At 39.8% G+C, this 27,941-nt stretch overlaps 3 protein-coding genes and 1 pseudogene across 5 annotated transcripts; 2 read left to right on the top strand and 2 right to left on the bottom strand.

Annotated features, from left to right (window-relative positions):
• Nucleotides 1-1,608: 1,608 nt before the first annotated feature.
• LOC115682249 (ankyrin repeat domain-containing protein 2A-like) lies at nt 1,609-6,679 on the bottom strand. 3 transcript variants are annotated; one of them, XM_030606428.2, is made up of 10 exons: nt 6,495-6,635; nt 5,947-6,001; nt 5,490-5,525; nt 4,436-4,575; nt 3,509-3,718; nt 3,264-3,412; nt 2,965-3,130; nt 2,487-2,579; nt 1,935-2,074; nt 1,609-1,835 (listed from the first exon to the last, which is right to left on the bottom strand). In XM_030606428.2, the coding sequence occupies exons 3-10, from the start codon at nt 5,521-5,523 to the stop codon at nt 1,736-1,738; spliced, it is 1,032 nt and encodes a 343-aa protein (XP_030462288.1). In that variant the 5' UTR covers nt 5,524-5,525; nt 5,947-6,001; nt 6,495-6,635; the 3' UTR covers nt 1,609-1,735. The 3 variants fall into 3 exon arrangements, with proteins under 3 accessions (XP_030462288.1, XP_056173651.1, XP_030462279.1); XM_056317676.1 differs by having other exon boundaries at nt 5,947-6,187; nt 6,495-6,621; XM_030606419.2 differs by lacking the exon at nt 5,947-6,001 and having other exon boundaries at nt 6,495-6,679.
• A 5,042-nt stretch (nt 6,680-11,721) lies between these two features.
• On the bottom strand, nt 11,722-12,554 carry LOC115680664 (hevamine-A-like; annotated as a pseudogene).
• A 5,117-nt stretch (nt 12,555-17,671) lies between these two features.
• LOC115680654 (non-specific lipid transfer protein GPI-anchored 16-like) lies at nt 17,672-20,260 on the top strand. The gene is made up of 4 exons (XM_030604467.2): nt 17,672-18,070; nt 18,179-18,205; nt 18,695-18,808; nt 19,888-20,260. Exons 1-4 carry the CDS (start codon nt 17,725-17,727, stop codon nt 20,106-20,108), a joined length of 708 nt encoding a protein of 235 aa, XP_030460327.2. The 5' UTR covers nt 17,672-17,724; the 3' UTR covers nt 20,109-20,260.
• Nucleotides 20,261-25,884: 5,624 nt separating this feature from the next.
• On the top strand, nt 25,885-26,451 carry LOC130140959 (major pollen allergen Ole e 6-like). Its single transcript, XM_056321479.1, has 2 exons — nt 25,885-26,175; nt 26,302-26,451. The coding sequence occupies exons 1-2, from the start codon at nt 25,974-25,976 to the stop codon at nt 26,325-26,327; spliced, it is 228 nt and encodes a 75-aa protein (XP_056177454.1). The 5' UTR covers nt 25,885-25,973; the 3' UTR covers nt 26,328-26,451.
• The last annotated feature ends 1,490 nt before the right edge of the window (nt 26,452-27,941 follow it).

Raw genomic sequence — 27,941 nt, 5'->3', positions numbered from 1 at the left:
TACCTTCCGTTAAATTGGATTAATGCCACGAAAAATCACAAACTGATACAACTATAACAAATGAAGGATAAAACCCCAAACTAGTACACCAATCAATTGTCACGTGTCATCCAACGTAGAAATTTGACGGTAAAATTTAACGGAAACTAACGGAGGGTAAAATTATCATAAGGGTATCAGTTTGGGGTTTTTGATAATTAAAAAATTAGTTTGGAGTAAATTTATTACATATGTATTAGTTTGGAATTTTTCGTAGTATTAACCCGTTAAATGTGAATACCGGAAGTGGAACTGATCTTTGGAGGAAACGTGATGATCTACAAGTGAGAGTGGAAAGGTGATAGCTTATCATCAATTTCTCGTATCTTGGGCCACGTAGAAAGCCCATGGATAGTCCGGTCCATCATTGAGGATTGTCAGTAGATTATGGCCCAAATGTGGGGAGTGTCTCTAGCCTTTTGTTCCAGTGAAGCTAATTAGCCGGCAGACTGAGTTACGAAGGCCTACCGAAATGAGTTTCTAAGCCCAAATTGGATTTACGATCCCCCTATCCTCTTTTGGCTGCGTTTGGTCGTCCGAATTTCTAAATAGGATAGGACTGAATAGGATAGGATAAGAAATCCTGGGATTTCTTCATATCCTATCCACTGTTTGGTGGACTACGGATTTAAAGTCGGATAGGATAAATTTTTTTTTTTTTTGCTATTCACGGGTCCGGAGGAGTCGGTGAAGGAAAAAAAGCCGAGAAATTTTTTTGGTGAAAGCGCACAAGGTGTGGGGATGAAGATGACGGCGAGTGGAGCATAGGGTTGCTGGAAAAATAGACATTAGAAATCCTATCCAGGTCTATCCCACCCCCCCTCGGATTTTTTTATCCGGACTATATCCGGTCTATATCCGACCTTATCCTATCCTGGACCACCACCAAACACAGGATATGATAAAACATATCCTATCTTGGCTTTTATCCGGTCGACCAAACGCAGCCTTTGGTCTTTGTCATGTTATGATTTTGAACCCTCGTGTTCTACTTTCAAGTTATCAATGAAATCAAGGCACTTTTCTGCCCCCCAAAAAACAAAAATCGCTTTGCAATACTGCAATCTCCGGTGTTCCTCACGGTGGAATGAATAATCAAATTATTGATGTTGTTGGACAAGTTTTTAAGGGAAGCAATCTGGCAATGATAAAAGGTACAACAATTTCAGGTGATTCCTCTCCTTTAGTTTCCGATGACATTAGATACAGACCAGATCCTCAGTGAAACAACTATGGTTTCCGATATTCTCACGGCCGGTCCTGTGGAAATTGCATCATCGGTAACTTACGGTGGTTCGTGTCGTTTGCAACCGAATTCAGGGGAAGCAACATATGCTCCACCCACTTGGTGTAGGTTTCTGCACATTGAAGACACAATCTAAAGCTCTTTTGGGTCGGGCACAAGAATGATTTGTGTAGGTGCATTTTCATAAGAACCTTGGACTGTAAAACGGTGTTGCTTACCCGTGCACCAGAACACACGTAGTTCATGGGACATGTCGAAAAGTGAGAAAGGGATTGCAAACGCCTGGACAGTCAGGCATGACAATTACAGAGAACTAGCAGAAATGAGGAGAAGAAAAGCAACGTAGATAAAACTCGAGTTGCAGTCGCAAGCTGACCAAAATACAAATGTTTGTACAGGACACAGCGACCCTCTAGAACAGATGCTCACTCACGACACCAAGCCTATCAATTACAGGAAGGCATCCTTCTCAAGAAGCTTTAGGACCTCACTCTGGTTGTTTAGCTTAGCAACATCAATAGGTGTCTTTCCGTCCAAGTTCTGTAGAGTGCTGGAACAGCAAATAGCACAAGAAGAAAGCAAACGGAAAACACGAATCAACAACTTATGAATTGCGAGAAAATATTGGAAACATGAGCAATTTACTTACACAGCGGCACCGTGTTCCAACAGTAGTATGACACATTCTTTCCTGCCATAGCCAGCTGCATAGTGAAGTGCAGTGTTCTTGTTCTTGTCCAGCGCATCCACGGCAGCTCCAGCTTCAAGGAGTACCTGAGCGCACTTGACCTGCAATCGATATGAAGAGTCATTTTAGTTGCTTGTTTGGATTACGAAGATCCCATAACTCTCAAAACCTACGCCAAAGAGTCAATTCACAAAGGGACGGGCCAATGAGAGGGCACTGGAATATTTTTCTGAATACTAGCATCTAACACACACACACACACACACACACACATTCCTATAAAATCTTCATAAACTTCCCCCATTATTTTGTGCCATCATGTTCCCACTTGGCTTTGCCACAGATATTCATAACAACAGTAAAATTTACCCTGGACAACGATGGTTTGAATTTGCCGGCTTAGATTGTACAGAGGTACAAACATATTTATCATTTTTCAAATGAAAGATAGGTAAAACGAAAGCGCAAAATAATTGGAATCCCCAAGTTCCTCAGTAATCAAATTGACCATACCTCACCATATCCACATGCAAAATGCAAGGCTGTTCTTCCCTCTGTATCCTCTTCATCCTTGTTAGCACCAGACTCCAGCACTTTTTTCAACCCCTGATCAGCATGAGTCTCAACTTTTGCACTTCGTCTAAAACAATATGCCCAATAAGGGGCAATAATCCTAGCTCAACATTTCAACAGAAAGAAAAGAATATTTATCCATTATTCACATAAAGATAAAAGGAAAGCACATTCTTGCCTCCAGGATCAACTGAAAAGGCATAAGGTTTGGAGAAAACATTTTTGCAATATTTGGTATAGTGTCAACAAGGTGAAAAGGTCCACATCATTTTTATAAGAATTTAAAAGCAAGAGTAAAGTCATGAAAGCGCAGTAGCATCTAAACTACCATAATATGTTCTACACGGGATAAGAACTGATATTACTAATATCTAAAGCAAGCCATAATAATCTGAAGATCGATAAATTTAATTTATACCTCCACGTCACCAACACTAGCAGTGTGGTGAACAATCGATTCATCCTCATTTCCCTCATCTTCTTCTTCCTCAGGAATATTTTCAGCTGAAGTGCCTGTATCTCCTGCAACTGGAAAACCCATGGCCTCCCCAAGCTTCTTTAGAACGTCTCTATCATTCCAGTACCTGTGAACAGAATAGTTCATAAAAATCCTCCACAATATCATGCTCCCAATCCACAGCTCACGCAAGCAATAATTCTTCACTCAAGCTCTGGACACTGACAATAATCTTTGTAAGATCTATAATCATCTCCTACCTCATCATGGCAGCTGGACCACCTGTCTCTATTTCTTCAAATATGTGCTTGATAGATGGATCTTCTTTCATAAGTGCCATTCTTTCCTCCATTTGTTCTTTTCTTAATGGATTTGCCAAATTCTCAAGCATGCTTGACATAGATGGGTCCTAAGAAAAAGAGGAAAGAAGATATTGGCATGACAACATTCACAATACTTCACATAAGAAAGCCAGAAGTATGTACACTAAGCGAAACAGCATTACTTGCATTAGGGCACTCCCAAGTCTCTCAGCCATAGCCATGAATTGAGGATTCTGCATAACTTGCTGCATGGTGGACTGATATTGTCTAGGATCAAATTGCGGAATGCCTTCTCCAGCAGAGCCTTGAAAAGTCTTTTGCAGCTGCTCTGTCATCTTGTTGAATGTAGGATCCTTACCTATCTGTTGGGCTAATTCCTTGATGCTAGGGTCCTATACATATTGCACAACAAATAACGAAAATCAAGAGATAGCACGCACTAGATGAAGAAAATATATGGGGTGACATCCAAAAGCGAACCTTCAGACTATACAGTAGACAAAACACAACACGGTGAAACATCCAGACGTCAAAGACTAATCTGAAGTAACAACCACAAGAAAGGAGAAAGAAAATAAAAAAGAATTTCAACAGACATTGTTTCATCTCCAACTGAATTCTGAGCAACTCCTAAGACCATGATTAAAAAAAAAAAAGACAAGATTGGTACCGTCACCTCCCCAATGCATCTTGCCCTCTCTAGGGCCAAAATTTCCAAACAGCATTTCCCAAATGGAGCAACTATCAGAACAAAAAACAATCTTTGCCACAAGCATAAAACTCCTATTTTGCAGGATTACTTAAGTTCATACTCTAAACCAGAGAAAATCATCCAACCGCACTTACTCCTAACTGTGTTAAACAATGTCATCAAACCAACAAGAATGCCTTGGTAAAGATTAAAACATCCGATAACAAATACCATAAAGGCTTTAAGTACTTAATAAGTGAAGGGACCTGCTGCTTTGTTATGTGTATTCTTCTTTAAGTTGCATATCTTTAATAAGTCTAGTTATAGGACGACTACAATAAATGACTCCTAGAGAAAATGTTTATATTCCTTCAGAAACAATCATGAAAAGAAGAGGAGATGGATTAGCAGAATATACATTAAGAAGGTTTGACATGGCTGAGAAATCAAAAGGGTTGCCAGCCAACCCAACTCCAGGAGGTGAAGCATCTGATGACACCTCTGCGACGGATGGTTCAGACTTGCGACCTATGCCATCAGCAACACTGACTTTATCACCTGAAAATGTCCAAAACCACAATCACCATATGGCTTCTAGCAAATGCATTTATAACCAGCAAAGAAACTGCTTAACAATTTACTTTACTAGAGAAGGAAGTCTTTGCAGAAAACATATCCAGTACTTGCAAATGTCTTATTAGCACATCACATGCCTTACGTGCGAAGCATACGATGCCAAAAACAGTAAAACACATAACTTCATGAGCCATAAGGAATCAAGAAAACTGGAACTTGGAACTTTGATTCGTAAATTTCCTCGACGACACAGGCATAGGTCCTTGAGCAAGCCTCTAACACAAGCCAATTCTTTCAATCTAAGGGATGGCTTTACATGGTCTATACTCAACTCCCAAGTTGGGCTTGGACCATAAGCTTCTAAATGAGTTACAGTGAAGGTCGACTTGCCTCCAAAGCAACGCCCCCGGTAATTACAATCAACTAGGTAAAAGCAATATGGATATGACCCAACATCAAAAGCACGGTTATTATAGTGCCAATATCAAAGATGACAGGACATTAACATTCATTTAAAGCCACATAAGCACTCGAAGCTCAAATCCTACGAAAATCAAGTTGAATTCTCATCTTAGGTCATATCAACACCAATCTTCAACCATTCCACTACATATTTGTGTTGGCATTAGTACTTCAATACGTAAACTTGAAATTCAGATCTTTACAAGCCACAAACTATAAAACAATTTTTTGCAAAGTTCACTATCTGGTAGAAAAAAAGCGGAAGAAAATTCACAAGCCACCTCACCAAAACCATATACAAGATGCAATCAAACCAATTAATGGATAGAAATCTCAACATAATAACAAGCTAAACTAACGGAATCAAATTGGTTAGTTGAACTATGAACAAACAACTAACCAAAACAGCACACACTGGTAGCGTCAAAGCTTACCAGATGGAGCACCCTTTGGGGAATCTGACGCCATATCTGCAATCAAGCACAAAAACAGAATCACACGAGCATATTAGGAACAACCTGGTAATGATTTCTTGAATTTTTTGGTTTTGGGCTGAACAAGAAAGTTGAAGCTTCAGGATTATGTAACATAACAAAAAACATACTTTTTTACACTTTTGTGTAAAACGTATACCTTTGTCAAGTGTAATTATTTACAATAAATCTGTAAATAGTAAACACTTTTTGATTTTCAACGATAATTCCAATGCAATTCTAAATACTTGAAACATTTCCGATTGCCAGATGCATTTTCAACAAGTATGCAATGATTATATCTCCGTTTTCGATAATCCCATGAACGTGCCATCATATACTTTTCAAAGTACATAAATTTTCATAAATCATCTCGTGCAGCATTTTCTAATTGCATAGAAGAGATAAGGTTACTCACTTCGATAGTCCAAGCAATAAATCTAACAGTGACGGGTTTGAGTTATCGAGAGGGCCTAAATTCAAATAATAACATGTCAGGATATGGAAATTCACGGGTCAGCTCGCCAAAGCAATAACTCTCCGCAGGGCACCGCTTGAAGAGATTTTGGTGTCCCTGGAAGCTCTTAAGTGCCACTACGAATCGGTAGCCGGAGGTGGTCGATTTCGCAGCAAACACGAAATCTAGGCGTCTGTGTCCGCTGCACGGCGCAGCGAACCTACTGAATTCCGTGTTGGACGATTCTTGTGACGCTGAAAAGCTCACTCAAAAGCAATAATACATTTTAGGCTAAAGAAACATCGAAGAAGACAAGTCTTTCGTGGGACTCCAAAGGGTCTCGAAGTCTTGCTATCAACTTCCGCGAGCCACGTCTCTCGAAGTTTGGCCGGAAAGCAGTATGAAAGTGGTCGGAAACGGTCGACCGGCATGCCCAGTTTTTCGAAACTCATCTTGCTGCTCTTGCGAAACTGAAGAAACCAACATGAAAGATGAGTTCGTGTTCTTACCCAGATGGGTTGCTTCCGGCGTTTCAGGCTGCTTCGCCACCGATCTGCCACCGTTCTGCAGCGCAAGATAAGCCTGTGAGTCACGTCTTCTTCTACTACTTCTCTTCCCCCATGTCGTTACCTGATCCGAAGTAAGTGACAGTATCATCTAAATTTGGGGTGGAGGATGTCTATGTGAGTATTCTATCTCCTTACTTCTTTTTTTGTTTGGTCTTACTTGCCTACCCTTTCTCTCTTTCTTAATTTTTTAAAGATTTTTTTTAATTTTTTTTTCTCTTTGTTTGTTTGTTTATTTATTTATTGCTTATATAACGCTTACTCGAAAACCCATCTTAGGATTGACCCAAAGAAATTCCGACTCAAAACAGTTGTGCGATTTGATTATTGAGGAACTCAAATTTAAATTGTAACCATGACGGTATATTACCGTGCTAATTTCTATATGCTTTTTTTATCCTTTGTTACCTTAATTGAGATTATCGTTTCATAATTTTAGTTTCGATTGTATTCTTTCTGGCGTATGGATGCACTCGTTTGGAAATTAGAATAAGTAAATCTGTATTTTAGCACTAGCAAAGCCGCACATCGATGTACGTAGATACTAAGAAAATTACATTCCAATCACTTAAATCAAATAAAAATCACATCAGGACGATCTCGTTATACATGATATTCCCGGTATAAATTATGGGAAAAAAAGTACTCAATTATTTTCAATCTTTAAAGTCATTTTTTCTGATCGGGTGATATTTTTGGCAGGGTCATTATGAATAGTGAAAAGCGCCTATTACTCGCATATGATTTGCATATCTTCAAGGTTTTAACTTCTATCAATTAACAGAAAGAAATTATTGATCTAATATTAAGAAATTGCATAGGTTTACGTGATAAAACGTTAAGAGATGGAAATGACTAACCATGCTCATAGAATTCATCATTTAATTTTCGCGGCATTAAACATTATGAAACTCATAGCGAAAGAAGATAATGTGGCACTAATCTAAAATATTCCAAGATTAGCCATCACCTTTATTCCGTTGTCTTTTTACATAGAGAGATAGATTGATTGACTTCGGATGCCAAAGAAGTAGAATGGAATGCCATTCTTATGGTGCGCATGACAATGTTTCTATGCCGGGAAACTATTTCTACTCAGAAATGGTTCTTTTTTATTCTGTGCCCGGAAACAATATCTAAGCATTTGAAGGCGTTTGGTAATTGTCCAAAATTTCTATGCCCGGGATAGAAAAGAACAGAAATGCGTTTGGTAACTACACAAAATTTCTTTTTATTAATAATATTTTGAATTGTTTAATATTTTGTTTTTTTCTTTCTACCCATTCTTTTCCTTGGCCATGGTCGGTCGCCGTGGCCGGCGGCGGCGGCCGGCCACGACCCGGGCCGCGAGGGCGTCACGGCCCTCGCCGGCCGCTGCGAGGCGAGGGTCCCCCTTGCCGGCAAGGGCGAGGGTCCCCCTTGCCGGCAAGGGCGAGGGCTGGACCCTCGCCGCCTGGGAGAGGCGACTCGACGTCGGTCATGGCGAGTTCGGCCTCGCCCGGATCGGCGAGGCCGAGCCTCGCCGTGGGTCACGACGGCGAGGCTCGGCCTCGCTAGATCGGGCGAGGCCGAGCTCGCCGTGGGTCGCGACGGCGAGGTCGGCCTCGCCCGGATCTAGCAAGGTCGAGCCTCGCGTCGCGACCCACGCGACCACGGCCGCCGATCCGGGTGAGCCGACCTTGCCATGACGACGGCGAGCCGCCTCCCGAGCGGCGAGGTCCGCCTCGCCCTCGCCGGCAAGGGGGAACCTCGCCTCCGCCGATGGCCGGCAAGGGCCGTGACGCCCTCGCCGGCCCTGGGCTGTGGCCGGTCGCCGGCGACTGGCCACAAACCAAGAACAGCAACACAAAAAGAAGAAAACAAAAAAAAGAAAATGAAGAAAAAAAACTGATTCTCAAAATTGTGCCGAGAAACAAGAAGCAACTTTTTTTTACTTCTTGTTTATCTTCCAAAACTATTTCTGGGCACAATTTTTTGCAAAAATGTGCCCGGGAACAAAAAGTTTACCAAACACATTTCTGTTTCTAAACTATTTCTGGGAACAAAAGAACAGAAATTTTTACTGTTTGGCACGTTACCAAACGGGCCCTTAATGTCATTTTCTCAGCTTGTACTTATCAGGAATAAAAGGAGGAAACCTCAGTACCAATTCAAGGGCCCGGCCCATAATATATCAAGGGGTTGGGCCACATGCAATGATCTGACATTTTTCATTGCTCTAAGCTTTTGAAAAGTAAACCCACCACCTCATTTTGTACAAGTATCTTTTGGTCGCGTTTGATCGTTTGAATATTTAGTCAGAATAGGACTGGATGAGATATGATATGAAATCCAGAGATTTTGTTACATTCTATTCACTGTTTGATGAATTACAGTAATAAAGTCGGATATTTTCATATCTTATCATACTCACATCACAATATAAATGAACTTGAAATGCAAAACGGAGATGGTAAGAATTTCTCATGATTTAATGCTAAAGAAATCACAAATGCACAAACGAAGATGACCTCCATCAATCGATTCATAATTATTGTACGATCTACATGTTGAATAGGTTCGATAATTCTTTTGCGACTGTGCCTTTGGGAGTAGTTCTAGAGATAATGGTGAAGCAACTCGGTGTATAGAGCACGAGCAAATTCACAAAGGCACAGTTGCAAAAGGAATCCCAGTCGAGTAGAATTCATCAAGATATTCAGTAATCCATGGCCAATCTAATGTCATGATTACTTTCGTAATTGAGCTTACCTTAGTTTTTTTTTGTTTGTTTGTTCTGTCTTACTCCAACTCTCAACTCACTCTCAGATTTTTGCCTTACCTCTTGTAGGGCGTGGGAGTCGAAACCCACATCTGAAACTATACATCCTTACCCCTAGCCTCTAAGAAGGCGGTGATTCGAACTCCCCACCTCCCCCTTTCCAAGTAGGAAGGGTGCCACTGGGGCAAACCCCAGTAGTTGAGCTTACCTTAGTTGGCTTGGAAGGATTTGATGAATAAGTTCTTGTTTCAAGCTCATGTGAAAGCGGAAATGATTTAAATTTCTCACTTTGAAGAGGATTAATTAAGCCTAAACGCATTTTCACTTGTGGATATCTAACTTAAATAGATTTTATTCATATAGCTAAGAATATCGCCCTTAACTTTAAGGCTACACCATCATAAAGTGCTGCTAAGTGGAAGGATCTTATCGACTTCCATGAATGAGAAATCATAGATTGAATTGCCAAAGTTTGGAAAAATTGGATGCTCTGAGAAGTTTTGTATCGGCTAAATTAACGAGTTAGAGGTAAGTGGTTATTTGCATTTATTTTTTTCTCAACTTAGCTTATTCTTTAAAAAAAATAGGAAGTTTTCTCCTGTCCACGTGAGGAATTGCGCCAATAGACTAGCAAAGGTCTAGTCCACGGATTTTTTTTTTCGAGATTGTGTCCTTAACAATAAATTAATTTTTAAGAATGTTTTGCAAGATCGACTTTGCAATTAGTGATAACTACTAGGACAACTCAGTTAGGACAAAGTGAACCCTTTAAACAAAACAACATGGAGACAAAAATGAAAGTTTATCGATATGATATATAACGCTAAAACCTATGATTGGTCTAATTTCACGATATATGGTATAGAATCACTAGGACAATCTCAATTGAATCGAAGATCTAATTAAGAACCCTTACCTTTTTTTTTGTGATTTCTTTCTCATGGCTACTTTAGAATCTTGGGAATTGTAGACGTTCGAATTTTCTTCCAAGAAAACGAGATGGCTTTAGTATAAAAGCATGCGGCACCTAGGAATTCGTTAGAGATGTTTATAATGCAATTTTCATTAGGTCATCACGATAAGTAAGACGCAATTTTGGACATCGTTACTAGCTTTAAGTTTGGTGGGACGAGCGAGAGAATCGCAAATTGGATTGCCATATAAGGGGAAAATTGTCCAAAAAGTCATTCACCTATTATATTTTTGTTAATTCAGTCATAAACCTTTTAATTTTGCCGATTAAGTTCTAATAATTTTCACATTTCACATACCAATCAAATCCATCCGGTCAATTTTGGCCACAAATTGATGTCGTGGATACCGACTGTCCAACGTGGTACGACTAGCGGTGACGTGGAAATTTTTAATAATATTTTAATATTTTTCGAATTTTTTTATCAATTTTTTTCTTTTCGTTTCTTTTGTTTGTGTTTTTACACCTCTGGCCGGCGAGGTCGCCGATCAAAGACCACAAGCAAGGGCCAGTGAACTTCACTGGCCATGGGCGAGGGCCGACACCCATATCTAGATGAGGTCTTCTGCCCTCGCATGTTGGCTGGTGAGGATCGCGAAGCCCTTGCCTAGTCTTGTGCAAGGGTGTGGCAAGGCCAGTGAGGCATCGCAGCCCTCGCTCGTGGCCAACAATGGTCACCTGGCGACCTCGCCAACCAAAGGTGTAGAAAAAATAAACAAAAGAAAAGAAAAGAAAGGAAAAAGTAAAAGATAAAAAAATTTGAAAAATGTTATAATATTATCAAAAAATGTAACCGTCAGCGCCAACCTTTCCACGTACGACGCCTAGCATCCACATCATCAATTTCCTGCTAAAATTAGCCGGATAGACTCAATTGGCAAAACGTAAAATTGTTTATATCTTAATTGACAAAATTAAAATATTTATGATTGAATTGGCAAAATTGCAATAGGTTTAGGATTTTTTGGACAATCTTCCCACCATATAAGCATATAGTTTCAAGAGCAAGGGAGATTTCATGGGATCACCATAAACTGTTCTAGAAGTTTAAGCCGTTAATGAATACGTGATTAATATTTAATTATTTTAACAATCTCGCTTATGAGTAGGCTAGATTTTAGCTTAAGAGTAAAGCGTGTAATTATATAAATGGAGATGACAAATAAAGGTCTGGAAAAATTTAAACTCGGGGACCTCTTGCTCTTATATCATATGAATTTTTGTGGAATCGCCATCAATCGTACGTAACATTTGATATTTAAATACTTTATACGGAGTAATCATTTTTGAAAGTACAAGTAGAGTCTGTAATGGAGATGTCCCTTGTCAATACAAGAAACACAAACGTAATACACACGCATTTATCAGAATGACTTGGAACATACGAAATGTTACATAGGACTTTTGGAGCCAGCTTATACTAGAAACACCGAAACTTAGACAGCATTTTTTATAGATTTACCGTATCCACTTTGATCATCACAATACTTTGACCAGAGCATCACACCTCCAAACTTTTTAGAACCTCTGATGGCAGGAAGCACTTTTGATTTGAGATCAGCTGCCGGTATGAAACCTCTGATGGCAGGAAGCACTCTGGTGAAGCCGGTGAACCCAGGAAAATCTTCTTTGCCCGAACGCTCGATGTCCATTGCTTCCATGCATCTTCCAGATTGCTGATATCTCCCGAGGAGTATTGACATGGAGGGTTATTGTAGAATTGGACCCAAACATAATCGAATAGGCCGGTCTTAAGAGCCGCGCTTACCCACGGGTCGGGAAAGGGGCATTGAGGAGTGGCGGACATGTAAACCTTCTTCCCCCGCTCGCTGTAAGGAGAGAGATACCTGGCGAGGTTGTCCCAGTACAGGCCGGTCCCGCCTTTGATGTCGAAGTCGATTCCATCCAGGACCGCATTCCCCATCGGTCGAGAAGAGGACCTTCCCCCCAGGAAGTTGTTCCAGAGGTACCCTGCCACTTTCCGAGCGTCACTAGAGGACGCAAGGGAGTAGCTACCCGCTGCTCCTCCGATCGACAGCATCACTTTGATTCCCTTTGCTTGACATGACCTGATATCCGCACTCAGATTGGTACAGCTACGACTGTACGGATCACAATGACCGGTGAGGTTCATCATGGGAGGTTGCCCGCTGCCGAAGGTCACCAAGAAAGCTACGTTCACGAACTCGTAGTCTCCTGTGGCTCACGTCTCCGCCAACGTTCCCTCGTTCCCGTTCTGACCCCAGTAGACAGCAATCCCTCCGGTCATCTAATTTTTGTCGCTTTCCGATCCGAATCTTCAAGGAAAAAAAAAAGTCACGAAAAATTTCAAACTATGTCTACCGTGACGAATTTATATTGAATTTTTTTGACATAAAAAACTCTAAATTATATCCACCGTGATGTATTTACCCTAAATTTTTTCTCGTGATATAAAAAATCCTAAACTCATATATATGCGACACATTTACTCTTTGTCAATATTATGTTAGATGAGAATTTAGTCAAAATAACGTTATTTTCATCTCATTTACTATGTCTACGTAGACAAATTTTAAACAGTTCTAATTGACATAATTTTGACGGAGGGTAAATGTGGCACGTAGGTACATGTTTGGAATTTTTTGTGTCATATAAAAAAAATTTAGGGTAAATGTGTTTCACTTTAAGGTAATAGATGGTTTTTGCGCTTTTTTTAAAAAAATTCTCCCATTTCTCTCGAGCTTCTTCAAAAATTTATTTGCTTCTTTCCTCATTTTGGATGAAAACACACGTCTTATTCCATTTGGGTCTTGTCCTCTAGCTGCTTTTTTTATCGATGGAATTCCTTGAGGCTTTTCATAGGGGAAAACAGACATTCCCTATGGGTTTACTTTCTTTTAAAGGCAAAATGACTCAATAGTTCCTTAACTTTGATTAAATGTGCAATTTGATCTCTGAACTTTTAATTTGTTCAATATAGTCTCTGAATTTTAGCCTAATGTACAATGTGGTCTTGAACTTTTAATTTGTTCAATGATTGAACATTTTCCATATAGTTCAGGGACAAAATCGAACATGTACCAAAAGTCCAAGGACCACATTGAACAAGTTAAAAATTTGGGACCACATTGTACATTAGGTTAAAGCTCAGAGACTACATTGAACAAATTAAAAATTAATAAATCAAATTGCACATTGGGCCAAAATTCATGAACTGTTTGTGTTATTATCTCTTCTTTTAAATATCGTATAATTAACCGGTACTTATTGATATTGACTAATTTATAATCGCTGTGTTGATCCTTTCGTTCAGATCACATCCGATAATTACAGAGTCACACTGGCACATGACTCTTGAAGGTGACCCCAAGAAATCGGCGTCGACTGAGTCGAGCTTCGAAACCTTTGCTTTTTGAGACGAAAAGCTCGAGAATCTTAACACACAATCCATCCGGGATTAGGTTGCATTTTTTTTCCACCGGAATCGAGGAAGTTCTATAATCGTACGCTAAAACTGATTACGCACTCGTCTTGCATGCGCTTTTTTTTTTTTTTCAAATTACCAAAAGTAACTTTTAATTAGGAGACGATATGGTGTAGTCGATAATTAATTATCCATCTGATTATTAAGTGAAAACGTTCATCCAATCACAACCACTTAGCTGGAATTACGACATGGGAAGAGAGCGTTTGCAGAGCAAGAATTTTCAAGTCAAAATGGTGCTGATTGAAATACTTTTATTTGGAACGAAGAGAAAGTTACTTTTCATTCTCAAACGTGCTTGTGAAAAGAAAGAATCGTTAGTCTGTCACACCCAATAGAGCAAATAAACTTGACTGATTATAAAGTTAATAATGTCCTAAAAATATCCCTTAACTTTTCACGTAAAAGCACTATAATATTCCATGAAAAACAAACATAACATGTCCTTATATTAAGAGAGATTGCTGCTGAATATGGTCGTGACAAAATATAAATGAGGTAATTGTTAAATATAATGAACTTTCTTTCAATGGGAACAACAGAAGTATCATTAACATATCTCTAACCTTAGAACAAGTCTTCAATGTTGATAGATGGCCGGCTTGAATTCGTCGCGCCTCTCATGATCTCATCACGATTGACATCCTTTGGTGATAACATCAGTCCAAAATCTATAACTTTGAGCAGCATAGTCGTTATTAGACCCGTCAAACGGATATGTTCCATTCATAAATTGCATCAAGGGAATATTTATTCTGGAATATTTTGGATGATTCTTCTTTAAGCTGTCTTTGTCAGGTGGTGTGGCTCTACTGTGGTATAGTTTTTGCGGTTCTTTCCATGATAGTCTATTAATTTCAGGTGTAGATTTAGTATCTGAATTGTCAAGGGTATGGATATGGGTATGGTCCGGAGTGTCTTTTACTGTTAATTGCTGTATTCCCGAGGTGTCTATTATCAAGGAGGGTCCTATTGAATCTGTTGTTTTAGCTTTACCTTTTTCTAAGGATTAATTTCTGTCTTCTATGGCTTTGGCAAATTCTGGATTGAGTGTTTTGGGGAATTCAAATGTTTTGAATATTGGTGTTTTGAAAGATTTCGTCTCTGGTAGAGTTTGTGGGTTAACGTGAACAGAGTTTTCTATTCTATCTAATTGTTTGCCTATAGTGTGAAGGTGTTGATTTGTATAGTTGTTTTGTTGTACGATTTTTGTATATTTAGAGGATCGGTTTCTGTTGTTATCCTAAAAGGTGTGGCTATGATTTCACTTTCTCTATGTTGGATCTTGATTTTTCTAAGTGGAGGGTGATTGGATTCTATGATTTGGTCATTATCTAATTTCCACTTGTAGTTATGGTCGAGAACTATAATTTATTTTGGTTCTAGGAATTGTTCCTCAAACCAATCAAAAAAGAATATATGAATCTCATGTTTGTACATGTATTCATAATACTTTTCTTTGATTTGTTTGGCTTGTCTGGAAAATTTATTAAAGAACCATTCTCCAATTTTTTTTTTCTTCGGAATTAAATTCTTCATTAAGGAAGGCTATATTTGGTTCGAATCCTATTTCTAACATATTTAATTCAGAATCTACCATTTATGAATATGTAGGGGAACGCTGAGGTGAGTCAGAACTTTCTGGGATAATTTCAGGTTCAGGTTGGGCTTGATAGATCAGCATAGAGATTCCAGTTATATTATCAAGGCCACTGATATTTGTATTTTGAAGATTGATTCTTGGTTTAGAAGAAGAAGTTTGTATAATTTTAGGTTCCTTTATGGGAATTGTGATTATGCTCGGGAGGTTTGGATGAAGATCAACTGACCTTCTAGAAGAGGGTGTTCAAACTGAAGGGGCAGATCTTGTATCAAAATATCTTCTGGGAAACTAGATAGTTACCCGACCTTCAGGGTGTTGTATGATATTAGTGGGGTCAGTATTATGAACAATTTGTTGGGGTACTGGGTTTTCTAGTTCCCATTGTTTAGGTAACGTGACTTGATCCCAATTGATGGTTGTTGGGACGACTGTATTGGCTTTAGAGAGGTCCGTTTGGATTATGATTGTTTCTCCTTTTTTTCTTTGTTTAAATGCTTTGCTACCAAATGCAGAAAGCATTGCTTTATAATGGACTCTATAAACTAAGGTTAATGGGATTGATCCATCTGCTATCTTGTAATTATGAGTTTTGATCTGAAGAGTTAAAGATTTAAGAATGTTTTTATCTTTGAGAGACACTGTAAAGTCGAGAGAAGATTCAAAGCGCATGGGGCCATTACAAAGGCGAGTTTCAACCATTCCTAGGATAGAATCCTGATAATCTAAGAGTCGTGTATCTCTTAAAGCTAGAAAAATTGATGTATCTAAACCCTCCTTGGTAAGAGGTTTTATTCCTACTTGAACTAATCTTGTGTGAATATAATTATATTTTTCTCTATATTTTTTAAGAGTGGTTTTATCAAAAAGCTGAAGAGTTTCAAAGGAAGAAGAGTTTATCTCTTTCTTCTGTTGCAATTATATGGTCAGATTTTTTCCAGATTTTCTCAAATTTGGATTTTTTGTATTTTTCGTTTAATTGGACTTTAGGAATTTTCCAATTTTCTATAGATTTGTGAAAATCTTCTATTCTTATTTCTTTTCTATGTATATGTCCTTGATCTGTGGATCTTTGTGATAGAGAACTAGAGGAAGACATAGATCTTTTTAATAAATTTAGGACTTTTTGGACAATTTTCCCCTAAATGAGAAATGGCATAAGAAACACATCGAGATTTTCCCCTAAATGAGAGAAATGGCAACTAAAGCCTGTTAAGTTCAGTTTTGGGGAAATGTTTTTGAGGAAATGCAAATGCCTTTAGGCTAAAGGGGTTTTCCAAAATGCAAATAATATTTGGTAAATTGTAATTTAAAAATGCATTGGGAAATGACTTTGGCTTAAATGGTGTTTAGCAAAATCACACTTTGAAAAGCATTTTAACTGTTTTTTTTATAACAAAAAAAATCAAAACCTACAAGATCTAGTAGCTAGCTAGGCTAAACTGACTACCGGCTAACTAGATATGGCACTGGCAGCCTCGCTTGAGATCCCTGACCTTAGACGACCGTCACCTGGGTCAAACGACCCCAAGCGACGCGGCGTGAGGTTTGGCAACCTCAAGCGATGTGGCTTGGGTCGTGTGACCCTTGGCAACCATCACCTGAGTTCACAATGCCAGATATGGCTCTTTGGCAACCATATACGGCCTCACTGGAGTCTCGCCGACCGGCCGTAGCAACCTAAAATCTAACCGGTGACGTCGGGTTAGGGGGGGGCATTTTCGAAATTATGAAAGTTCATCGAGGGTAAAGTTAGGAGAAAAATAAAGTCTATTTGCATTTCAAAAATTCTACTTTCCAAAGAACCTCCGGAAAGGCACTTAGAGGATTTTGGAATTGCATTTTGCATTTTCCCAAAGTTGAGTAAAAAACAAATCAAACGCTATTTGCATTTGATTAATGGACTTTAAAGTCTCAAAGCCTATTTGGAATGTTAGAACCAAACGAGCCTAAGATCCATAGACAAGCTTTACTGCTCATGAAGGCTCGGCTGGACTTTGCTGAGATGGGCCTATTCTTTTCAAGCAAGGGGTTCAAACTCAAAAAACTTGGCCCAAAATAAGTCCCTCCAAAGATCGCATTTCCTTAAATCCATCTTATTCGGAAATAATAGTGCACATGCACCTAACTTTTAGACTATCGAACCTATCTAAGCATCGACAGACCAAAAAGAGAGGAAAACCAATTAGATTCTCCCCTTACTGACATTAGCTAAGTCACCAGTAGTTGCAACTCCAGAACCATTTCAAACCTAACTCCTGCTTTCCCTCCAAGTCACTTAAAACCCCCCTCCAACTCCTATATAACCTAACCCCATCTCTTTCATGCTCATGCACAAAGCCCACATCACCCAACATAGCGAAATCCACACCCATGGAGGGCTCCTCCAAAGCTTTCCTTGAGCTTGCGCTTGTTTTAGCTTCCGCGCTCTGCGCGATCACCCTGTTCGTGCCGGTCGACGCCCAAATCAGCATGCCGTGCACCGCATCAATGATCTCGAGCTTCACGCCGTGCTTCAACTTCATCACCGGGAGCAGCGCGAATGCGTCAACACCCTCCTCAGGCTGCTGCAACTCCTTCAAGTCGCTCTTGCGGACCAGCATTGACTGCACTTGCCTCGTCCTCACGGCCAACGTGCCCATCCCATTGCCCGTCAACCGGACCCTCGCGCTGTCGCTCCCCCAGGCTTGCAACGGCGGCATTCCCTTGCGGTGCCAAGGTACGCATAAACGATTCTTGGTCCGCGCTGTAATTTATTCATTCGAAAATTACAAAAGAAAAGATGTGAAAAACTGATATGGTGTAATTTGTTCATTTGATTTTGCAGCCTCCGGTTCGCCCCTTCCTCCTCCAGGTACGTTGATATGCCTAAAACTCCTCATAAAAGTACACCCTGATATAGCAATAGAAGCTTGAAACTCTGAGCAAGTAAACATAAACTCTGCACGCACACATGTATACATTCTATTATTATTGTGTAAACTGACTATACACACTCCTGTGCTTTGGTTTTTTTATCCAATGACCCCCTGGTACTTTCGATTTTGTGAAAATGGCCCATGTACACTTATAAAATCATTTAGACCCTCTCCAATCGATCGCTTGGTTACGTTATGGGCGACGAACCTTCCTGGAACTAATTGGAAGGAGTTTTTTATGAATTCGTAAAATCACAGTTATTTTCACCAAGTTAAAAGTACAAGGGTTCACAGGATAAAAATAGGAACTGGGATGTGTTCAAGTTATGTAGGCATGCACATGATTAGCATCGTTCTTATATATATGTTGACTTGGAACCGAAGATTGTTAATTTACTAAGAAATGAACATACTTTCATTGACAGGTCCAGTATTGTTTGGCCCAACTCCTGCACCTGCAGCTTCTTCACCCCATCATCATGAAGCTGGTTCTGGTTCTCCACATATGGCTCCTTCTCCATCATTATTAAGCCCCCGAGGTAAACATCCAATACATATATGTATGCACAACTATCATTAGTAAAGCCAACCTGATTGAAACTTCATCCTCAAGCCTTTGTCAAAACAAAATGGAAATATACCATAAGCACCTCGCTTTTGATCTAATGACTACTTATGCATCTCTATTTTTGCAAATAGCCTATATATTACTCCAAGCAAAACCCCACGTCCAAAAGACTTCCTGGCAAAGTCATCTTAGCATCTTGTTTAAGGTTGGGTGCTTTGGTTTTTAATTGGATTTAAGTGTTTTGAGTGGGTGTGAAAATGTAGGATCAGGAAATGGGTAGTTTTGGAAAGAAAATGGCGATTTCCACAAATAGAGCAATAAGGATATATGATTAACGTGAAAGTGTAAAGCAGTCTCCAAAGATAAAACTCCATTATGTACTTAATACTTTCAAAAGCAGACGCCTCTAAGTGGTTATTTGGTGAAAGGTGAGATATATTCTTTGGTACTTTCCCAAAAAAATTTCCATGAAAAGCCCATGCACACATCTTAAATAAGCTATGATCGTGAATATTATGGACACATTTTTTTTTATCTTTTTGTGTTCACAGGATAATAGTTGAGTAAGCCATGAATCTCTCCCATTCAAATTTCGAATTCAAGACGATCCCAAATTTGTCATGAATCCCTCGTCCTTTCCAGTTTATAACAATTTAAATCGATATGCCGAAAATAGATCAATACCCATTATTTTTACTCGTTTTCTGGTGGAGAAAGAATTAAACTTTGTTTTTCACAATCCAACTTTATCCAGATTTCATGACATGACTAAATTCACATCAGATTAACTGAGACAATTAGACACCCTCCTCAAGACACAACACCTTCCAACCACCAAGAAAATCGTGAATTCATGTATTACAAACAATTCCACTTTGTGTTCACCCACCCATCTGAAATTCAACGCTATAAGTGGAATAATATTATAAGCATGTATAAAGCCAAATTTGCGAAAGCGATTTTGGAATGAAATCATCGACATTTTTTATGGAATGGATCGAGCTAGTTTGATCTTCTCAACTAACAGAGGCTTTTTACTCTTTCAAGCAGCTTCCAAAGCAGCAACAGCATCCCCACCAGCACCGGCGCCTGAATCCGACACCACATCGGACGCGACACCGGCTTATTCACCTGCAGAATCAGTGGGTCCATCAACAACTCCTGGTATCCGGCCCGTTCTGAACCCGTCTTCTTCGGCGTCAAACCCATCTCCCCTTTCTTTATCATACCTCCTAATTTTTATAGGTGCTGTTGTATTCAAATCCTATTGAGTGATTGCATACTCTCCCGATCTGTTGATATATGTGTATCTGTACGCAAGGGCATGCACATGCACTCAGACGTTCATTCTGTGGCGACCATAGATTTGTCTTGGTTCATCTGAAGTTTGACCCCAGAAGTCAAAAGTACTTTTATCAGCTAATTAATTTCGTTAGGGGAGACATTGATGATAGCTGACTACATACACCATACGTTTCATATAATGTTTAAAAATTGACTGAAGAAATGACTCCTCCGTACCCGGCAAAATTACCATAAAAGCCCTAAACCCGTTGTACATATGTCAATTCAATCCTAAACATTTTAATTTGATCAATTTAGTCCTAAATCATTTGACAATTTACCAATATAGTCTTTCCGATCAATTTTTACCATAAATTGTTGACTGGAGAGATCGTTGACGTGGTAGTCCGGTTAACGCCAGCCGTCCTACATGGCATATGCAACGCTTCCCAGCGGGCACTAATGTGAACAATTTCTTTTAATTTTCTGAATTTTATTTCTTTTCTTTTTATTTCTTTTTTCCTTATCTCCCTCCACTGGCCACCAGGCCTCGGTGATGGCCAGTGGAGGTTGTCGGCCACAGATGAGGGTCGCCATCGCCGGCATCAGCAAGCATCGACCTCACCCTATCTGGAGAGGGTTCATTAGCCTTTGGCAAGGCGAGGATAGCCCTTGCTAGATTTGGTGAGGACAACCCTCACCAAAAACCAACGAGGGCGACCCTCACTAGATCTAGCGAAATTCAAAGGAATTATAAAAAAAAAATTGCCTACATTAGCACTGTGCCACATAAGATGTTTGGCATCCACATTAATGATTTCCAGCCAAAATTGACCACAGAGATTATATTGGCAAATAGTCAAAAGGTTTATGATTGGATTGGCTAAATTAAAAGGTTTATGACTAAATTATCATCGGGAAAAGTGCCAAAAAAGTCCTAAACCTTTTGCATTAGTGCCAATTTAGTCCTAAACCTTTTTTTGGTGCCAATTCAGTCCTAAACCTTTTGCATTGGTGCCAATTTAGTTCTAAACCTTTTTTTGGTGCCAATTAAGTCCTAAACCTTTTAAATTGGTGCCAATTCAGTCCTAAACTTTTTGTTTTTGTGCCAATTTAGTCCTTCCGGTCAATTTTGACCGGATTTTGCTGATGTGGACGCCTGCCGGCCGGCGACCGGTCACCGGCGCTGACGTGGACAACTTTAATATTATTTTAATATTTTTTTGAATTTTTATTTTTTTTCCTTTTTTTTCTTTTTTTTTCCACTTTTTTTTTTGGTCTCTCGCTCCTCCCTCTGGCCGGTCGCCGGTCCGGCGATCGGCAACCGGCCAGAGGCCGGCGAGCTCGACCTTGCCCGGCAAGGGCAGGCCTCGCCTTGGTCGGGCGAGGCTCGAGCCCTCGCCGGAGGCCGCGGCGAGGGCGAGCCTCGCCATGGTCGGGCGAGGCCCAACCTCGCCGGATCTGGCGAGGTCGGCTGGGCGAGGCTCGACCTCGCCGGATCCGGCGAGGTCGGGCCTCGCCCGACCATGGCGAGGCTCGCCCTCGCCCGACCATGGCGAGGCTCGCCCTCACCGCGGCCTACGGCGAGGGCTCGAGCCTCGCCATGGTCGGGCGAGGCCCGACCTCGCAGATCCGGCGAGGTCGGGCCTCGCCCGACCAAGGCGAGGCTCGCCCTCGCCGGGCGAGACCACCCTCGCCAGTGGCCGGCGAGGTCGAGCTCGCCGGCCAGAGGGAGGAGGGAGAGACCAAAAAAAAAAAGTCGAAAAAAAAAGAAAAAAAGGAAAAAAAATAAAAATTCAAAAATAATATTAAAGTTGTCAACGTCGGTGCCACGTCAGCGCCGGTGACTGGCCGACAGACGTCCACGTCGGCAAATTCCGGTCAAAATTGATCGGAAGGACTAAATTGGCACAAAAACAAAAGGTTTAGGACTGAATTGGCACCAATTTAAAAGGTTTAGGACTTAATTGGCACCAAAAAAAGGTTTAGGACTAAATTGGCACCAATGCAAAAGGTTTAGGACTGAATTGGCACCAATTTAAAAGTTTTAGGACTAAATTGACACTAATGCAAAAGGTTTAGGACTTTTTTGGCACTTTTCCCAATTATCATCCATACAATAGGTTTTGGGGTTTTTTGGTAATTTATCTTTTATAGTCCATAACCAATGTTCTCATACTAAAAAATGACGATATGCTCGTTTCTCATGAAACTCAATAGTGGCGAGCAATTTCAATAATTAAGATTGTGATAATAAGACCGACTTTGTTATTTTTACAAGAATAAATCCCCATACAATCTAATTATACATTGTGACAAGAACTTTGGGGGGGAAGTACAAAAAAAGTCCTAAATCTATTGCATCGGTACCAATTCAGTCCTAAACTTTTCAATTGAACCAATTTAGTCATAAGCCTTTTTATATTTGTGTGCCAATTGAGTCCATCTGGCCAATTTTGGCAAGAAATCGCTAACATGAACCTCGGCCGTCCTTCGTAGCACAACCAATGCTAACGTAGACAAATTTTACAATTTTTTAACATTTTTTCTGAATTTTATTTCATTGGCAAGGGTCGCAGCCCTTGCCCAGGCCATCACCGGCCTCGGGCAAGGGTCGCTAAGCCCTCGCCACATCCCGTGAAGGTGACCCTCTCTTAGGTTGCAAGGGCCAAGCTCTCGCCAGATCCGATGAGGACGACTATCACTCAAGCGAGGGCCGGCCTCATGGCCTGGGCGAAGGCCGCCCTCGCTGGATCCCACAGTTGGTGATGGCCTGGGTGAGGGCCGTGACCCTCACTAGCGATCGGCTACGGCTTGCCGGTCCTCGCCCACCCTAGCCGACCATAATTAAAAAAAAAAAGGAGAAAACAAAAAGAAAAAATAGTAAAAAATTGAGAAAAAAATATTAAAATAATTGTAGAATATGTTCACGTTAGCTAGAGCCGGTTGTGCCATGTAAGATGGCCAGCATCATTGCCGGCGATTTCTGCCCAAAATTGGCCAGATGGACTTAACTGGCACAAATACAAAATATTTAGGACTAAATTGGTTCAACTAAAAAGTTCGAGACCAAATTGGTTCCAATGGAATATATTAAAAAATGGTACTTTTCCCACTTTGGGGAGAAAACCACATAGCTTATTTATATTTCATCTGGCAATAGTTCTCTGTTTGTCACTACGAATATTTGAAGTTTATGTACTAAATTTCAAGTGTTAACCATTTAAGTGCTGAAATTTAAAAAAATGTTGTTTGATGATGATTGAATACTGAGTATTATATAATATTTTTTTCTTATCAAACATGGAATTGTAAATATTTATGGCAGGTTTTAGGTCTTAAGATGTAATATACAAGATTTTATTTTATACTTGGTTTCCTTTTTCCATTGAATGAATTAGGTAACCTCATCCTTACTTAGTGAATTAAGTAGCTTCTTTGACTAAATTTCATCTTTGAAGTCAAAACTAGTTATAATTATCAAATATGCTTAATTTATTAACTATTGAATATAGTAAACTCCAACACCTGTTCGAGTTATCAAACATGGGTCTCAAGAAAAAGACAAATTTATTTAATCAATAGAGGAAAATGAAGTTCACAACCCAGTTTTTGTTGCTTGAAAAAATTAATTAAAGTAGAATACTTTTACTATCAATAACAATTTATTCATAAACTTTTTTATTGACGATGAATATACATTTTTTAGTTCACTTTTATAAGAGATACAAGCGATAATTTTTAAGAAATTATTTTTCAAACGTTAAGGTACCGCATGATAACCATTCTGGTTCAGTCCAGAACTGGTTTTTTGTTCCCAGAATCAGTTTTGAACCAGAAACCCGTTTATTAACGCAATTTCATTTTTCTATTTTCGGGACAAATTTTTGTTCCAAAACCCATTCTGAACCAGAAATGAGAACAAAAAAATAGTTGGTTTTTCATTTCTTGAACAAAACTCAGAACCATTTTTGAGGAACAAAGTCAGAATCATTTCTTAAAAAAACATGTCTGTCTCTTGTCTCCTCTCATCTCTCTGATCTGAAGCCCGTCTCCTCTCATCTCTCTCTCTGTCGCCGTCGAGAGGAAGCCAGCGCCGCTCGTTTGCTCGCTCCGGCCGAGAGGAAGCCAGGGCCGCTCGCTCGCTCGCTCACTCCTGCTCCACGTAAGCTCCGATCCTGCGCTGATCTCCTCTCATCTCTCTCTTTTTTGGATTTGGAAGTCGCCGTGATCGGGGGAGTCAGCTTCGGCCTCGCCATGGCCGCCGGTCGACTTCGCGGTCGCCCAGATCTGGGCTACCGCGAGGTGGGCCGAGCGGCCATGGCGGGGCCGCCGGTCGACTTCGCAGTTAACATTTCATGAAACAATAACACCCTCTCTGAGCTTATAATTAAAAGTGATTTTTTTCATGACCCTCAATTACATCGAGTACCTGTATCAAAGTCCCTACTCTGACCGAGCTTCGTCGCATCATAGTTGCATAGCTAATATAAAACTCAATTCAATTAGTAAATATCAAGTACACACAATTTGTGTAACCCTTTATTTTCTACACATTCCACGTCCATCACCATTGATATGAGTTATTAGTTTACTCCCTAAAATTAAACTACTCACATCTAGGGGATGGATGTGTAAAAAAAAAATGTACACAGATTAGGCAGTTACTATTAATCCCTCTTTTTAAAAGCTTTTCAAGTCCAACAAAATTTTATACTTGAAGTTATATAAAAGTATATTAGCCTAATTTCAATGTAAACAACTGTTAGCAAACAAACCCCACTCATAAATTTTTAGACCACACTTCTTCCATGCACTAAACGGAATTACACGGTTAATCACATAGTCAATATAGGCAATCTTCAAATTAAACCAAGAGTATCTTGTTGATCCTAGTTTCAATGCAGAAGAAAGCAAGCGAATATAACCATAAAAAACAGATGGTTTATGGAGAAAGAAACTCAATTTTCCGTTGAACTTTCTTCCGTTCCAGCATATGAATTATGATATTGGTGTAGTTCTTTTTTGGGTCATTACCACCAAAAATCTAAAACTAGCACACATGTGACAAATTTATCCCAAACTAATTTTTTGATCACCAAAAACCCTAAACTAGTACACATGTGATAAATTTACTCTCCGTTTATTTCCGTTAAATTTTACTGTCAAATTACTAAGTTTGATGGCTCGTGGCAGTTCACGGGTGTACTAGTTTGAGATTTTACCATCTGTTTGTCATATGTGTACTAATTTTGTGGTTTTTCGTAATTTAATCCAATTTAACGGAAACTAATAGAGGGTAAATGTGTCACAAATATACCAGTTTGTGATTTTCGGTGGTCAAAAACTTAGTTTGAGTTAAATTTGTCAAGAGTGTACCAGTTTGGGATTTTTGGTGATCAAAGTATTAGTTTGGGGTGAATTTGTCACAGATGTACCAATTTGAAATTTTTCGTGGTATTATCACTTTGATATTTTTTCTTTCTTTGTCTTTTTGTTTTTTTGGATTAAATTGAGATGGGGTGAGGGAGGCAGTTGACTTTGTCATCTTTGGCTTAATTTAGCATAAGCAATGAGTATATTAAAAATGACCAGCCAACATCAAGTTTAGCGACGGAGATTCTAGCGCCTGTCCATTGATTTAACCGCAAGTTTAGCGATGCTCAAGAGATGCGACTAAAAGCAAACGGAAAGTCGTCCACTGGTCTTCCCACTTTTTAGGGACTCAAGCGCTTGAAATAAGGTCACTCTCCATCTATATAAAAACATCATTTGTGACCTCTCTTAAGCCAGGGAAACCCAGAAACTGGTGCACCGTTTCCTTTTGCAAACTAACTAAATAAACAAGCAAAATGGCCAACAAGCTCGTCACAGTGTTCCTCATGTGCTGCGTCGTTGCTGCGGCGTTGAACATCCACACGGTGGTAGCAGCCACCGACGAGAAGTTCAAGGCATGCTTCAACACATGCGAGAGCGAGTGCAAAGCCGATGGCAATGGCTCAACCTTCTGCGAGATGAAGTGCGATGGTGATTGCACGGCCAAGGAAGTTGCCGGTACGTTGCACGTATCTGATATACAATATTCCTTTAATGTTTTTACATTAACATCTTTGATATAATATGGTTCTTTTTAAAAAAAAGAAAACTTGCCAATTCTCATCCATGATTATTCTTTTGCAGATAAACTGAACATTAAGCTACCTTGATCAAAGCAGTGAGGAACTTTGCCAGCATATTTTGTTTCCCCAAAAGAGAGCAAATGATGTAATGAAATCCTTTGTACTCAAGACAAGGAATTGATCAATCCTATTAAAAATATTTTATTGATCAGATTTGCATCATACTTTGGTTGTAGCGTGTGTAATGTCTCCATATCGATGCAAAAAATAAATTTTCATGAGTTTCGATGAAATTATCAACACAGGTTAGTCTTTACAGAAAACAAGAATCAACATTACATAAAGTACGCTTCAAACTTTCGATGTCATATTCTTATCGCTTATTGTCTTTCAAAATCTGAAAAACATGTCGACAAAGCTACACGAATGGTGTATGAGCTCCTTCCGTCACTGATGGATCAGAGAAACGCATTATTCAATAGAGCACGAGTGAATGGGGAATAAAACCAAGGACAAAGAAACCAGTTTTCTTTTCCATCAAACATATGTATATATGTTCTGATAAGTATTTATCCAGGTACTTCAAGCATTGTGTTGGGCCTTGTGTTGGGTTACAATCACAAGTTTCACAAGCACATTGTCTCCTCATGCTCACTAACTATTCGCAAATAGTCCTTTGGACAAGCTGGTGACCAGGTAACAGCATTTGCACAATCAACGATCAAGTAATTCCAGCAGCGAAATGAACAAGAATCGCCTACCAGGATCGACTAACTAGCAATGACAAGAACATGTCGCCACAGAGAAACCATTAAACGGGGAAGAGGTTTTCATTGTAGTAATTAAGATATTCTAGTTTCATGGTTCCTCCAGGCTCCATGTATTACCCTCAGTGAAACCTAAATATTTCAGACATCCATAGGAGCTTTCAAAATAGTTCCTGACCCCTCCATAATGCCATGTACCAAACCTCAGAAAAATACCACAAACAGTAAAGCAAAGCTCTTCAATTAGAAGATGATCAGCAAGAAACGAAATGAAGTAAACATTTTCTTCGGTTAATTCGACCACCAAAGTTTTGCGCACGGGCATTTAACAAAAGAAACCTCACATCACTCAGCTGAAAGACTAATATTTACACGACAAGAAGAAGAATAGGATTTTGCGTCCAGCTTGCGAGCTTTCCAGTGTATCGGTTTCATGCATTAACAGAATATGTGCACATCATGCTTGTAGAATCTAGAGCTTAATTCACCCGGTGCATCCCGCGGTTCTACGACTTAGTTCAAAGAGATGGGAAAGCAAATGCGTTCCTTTGTATTCGAGAAAAGGAATATCAATCATATGGGAAAAGATGCCATTGATCAACCAAATCGAAGCCGATACAATGTCCCCAATGAAGGATGCAGTAATCAAGTTTATTAATTCAATTCCCGCAGAAATTTGAATAAAAACCATGTTATTTGCATCAACATTTATATTCACACATGCAGGACTGGGCGTACTGGCTGCCTCCGCAGAAGGCGGTGATGAGGTTGGGGTGTCGCTGAGTGCAATTCCCCCAGCATGCTCGCGACGGGTTCCCGTCCTCACAGAAGTAACGCACCCACGGCAAGCCTTCCAGGCAGCCTTGCTTCGCCACGCTCGGGACCACCATTATTTCTCCTGAAACACAGAGGGGTAAAACAAACACAAACAGCT

This window comes from Syzygium oleosum, unplaced genomic scaffold (genome assembly GCF_021117445.2).
Source record: "Syzygium oleosum isolate NSW1041296 unplaced genomic scaffold, Sole_v2.1 Sole_v2.01, whole genome shotgun sequence".
Lineage (NCBI taxonomy): Eukaryota > Viridiplantae > Streptophyta > Magnoliopsida > Myrtales > Myrtaceae > Syzygium > Syzygium oleosum.
The sequence above is the reverse complement of the archived record's forward strand: the minus strand, read 5'-3'. Positions and strand labels throughout refer to the sequence as shown.

Bases quoted from the DNA above. Each gene is read 5' to 3' on its own strand.
- LOC115682249 (XM_030606419.2), bottom strand. From the start codon at position 6,642: ATGATACTGTCACTTACTTCGGATCAGGTAACGACATGGGGGAAGAGA. The intron at 4,576-5,489 runs GTAAGCTTTGAC...GGACATTTTCAG, and splicing joins CCCAAAGGGTGCTCCATCTG to GTGATAAAGTCAGTGTTGCT. The intron at 3,413-3,508 runs GTAATGCTGTTT...TCTTTTTCTTAG, and splicing joins TTGGGAGTGCCCTAATGCAA to GACCCATCTATGTCAAGCAT.
- LOC115680654 (XM_030604467.2), top strand. From the start codon at position 17,725: ATGGAGGGCTCCTCCAAAGCTTTCCTTGAGCTTGCGCTTGTTTTAGCT. The intron at 18,206-18,694 runs GTACGTTGATAT...TTTCATTGACAG, and splicing joins TTCGCCCCTTCCTCCTCCAG to GTCCAGTATTGTTTGGCCCA. The intron at 18,809-19,887 runs GTAAACATCCAA...TCTTTCAAGCAG, and splicing joins ATCATTATTAAGCCCCCGAG to CTTCCAAAGCAGCAACAGCA.
- LOC130140959 (XM_056321479.1), top strand. From the start codon at position 25,974: ATGGCCAACAAGCTCGTCACAGTGTTCCTCATGTGCTGCGTCGTTGCT. The intron at 26,176-26,301 runs GTACGTTGCACG...ATTCTTTTGCAG, and splicing joins CACGGCCAAGGAAGTTGCCG to ATAAACTGAACATTAAGCTA.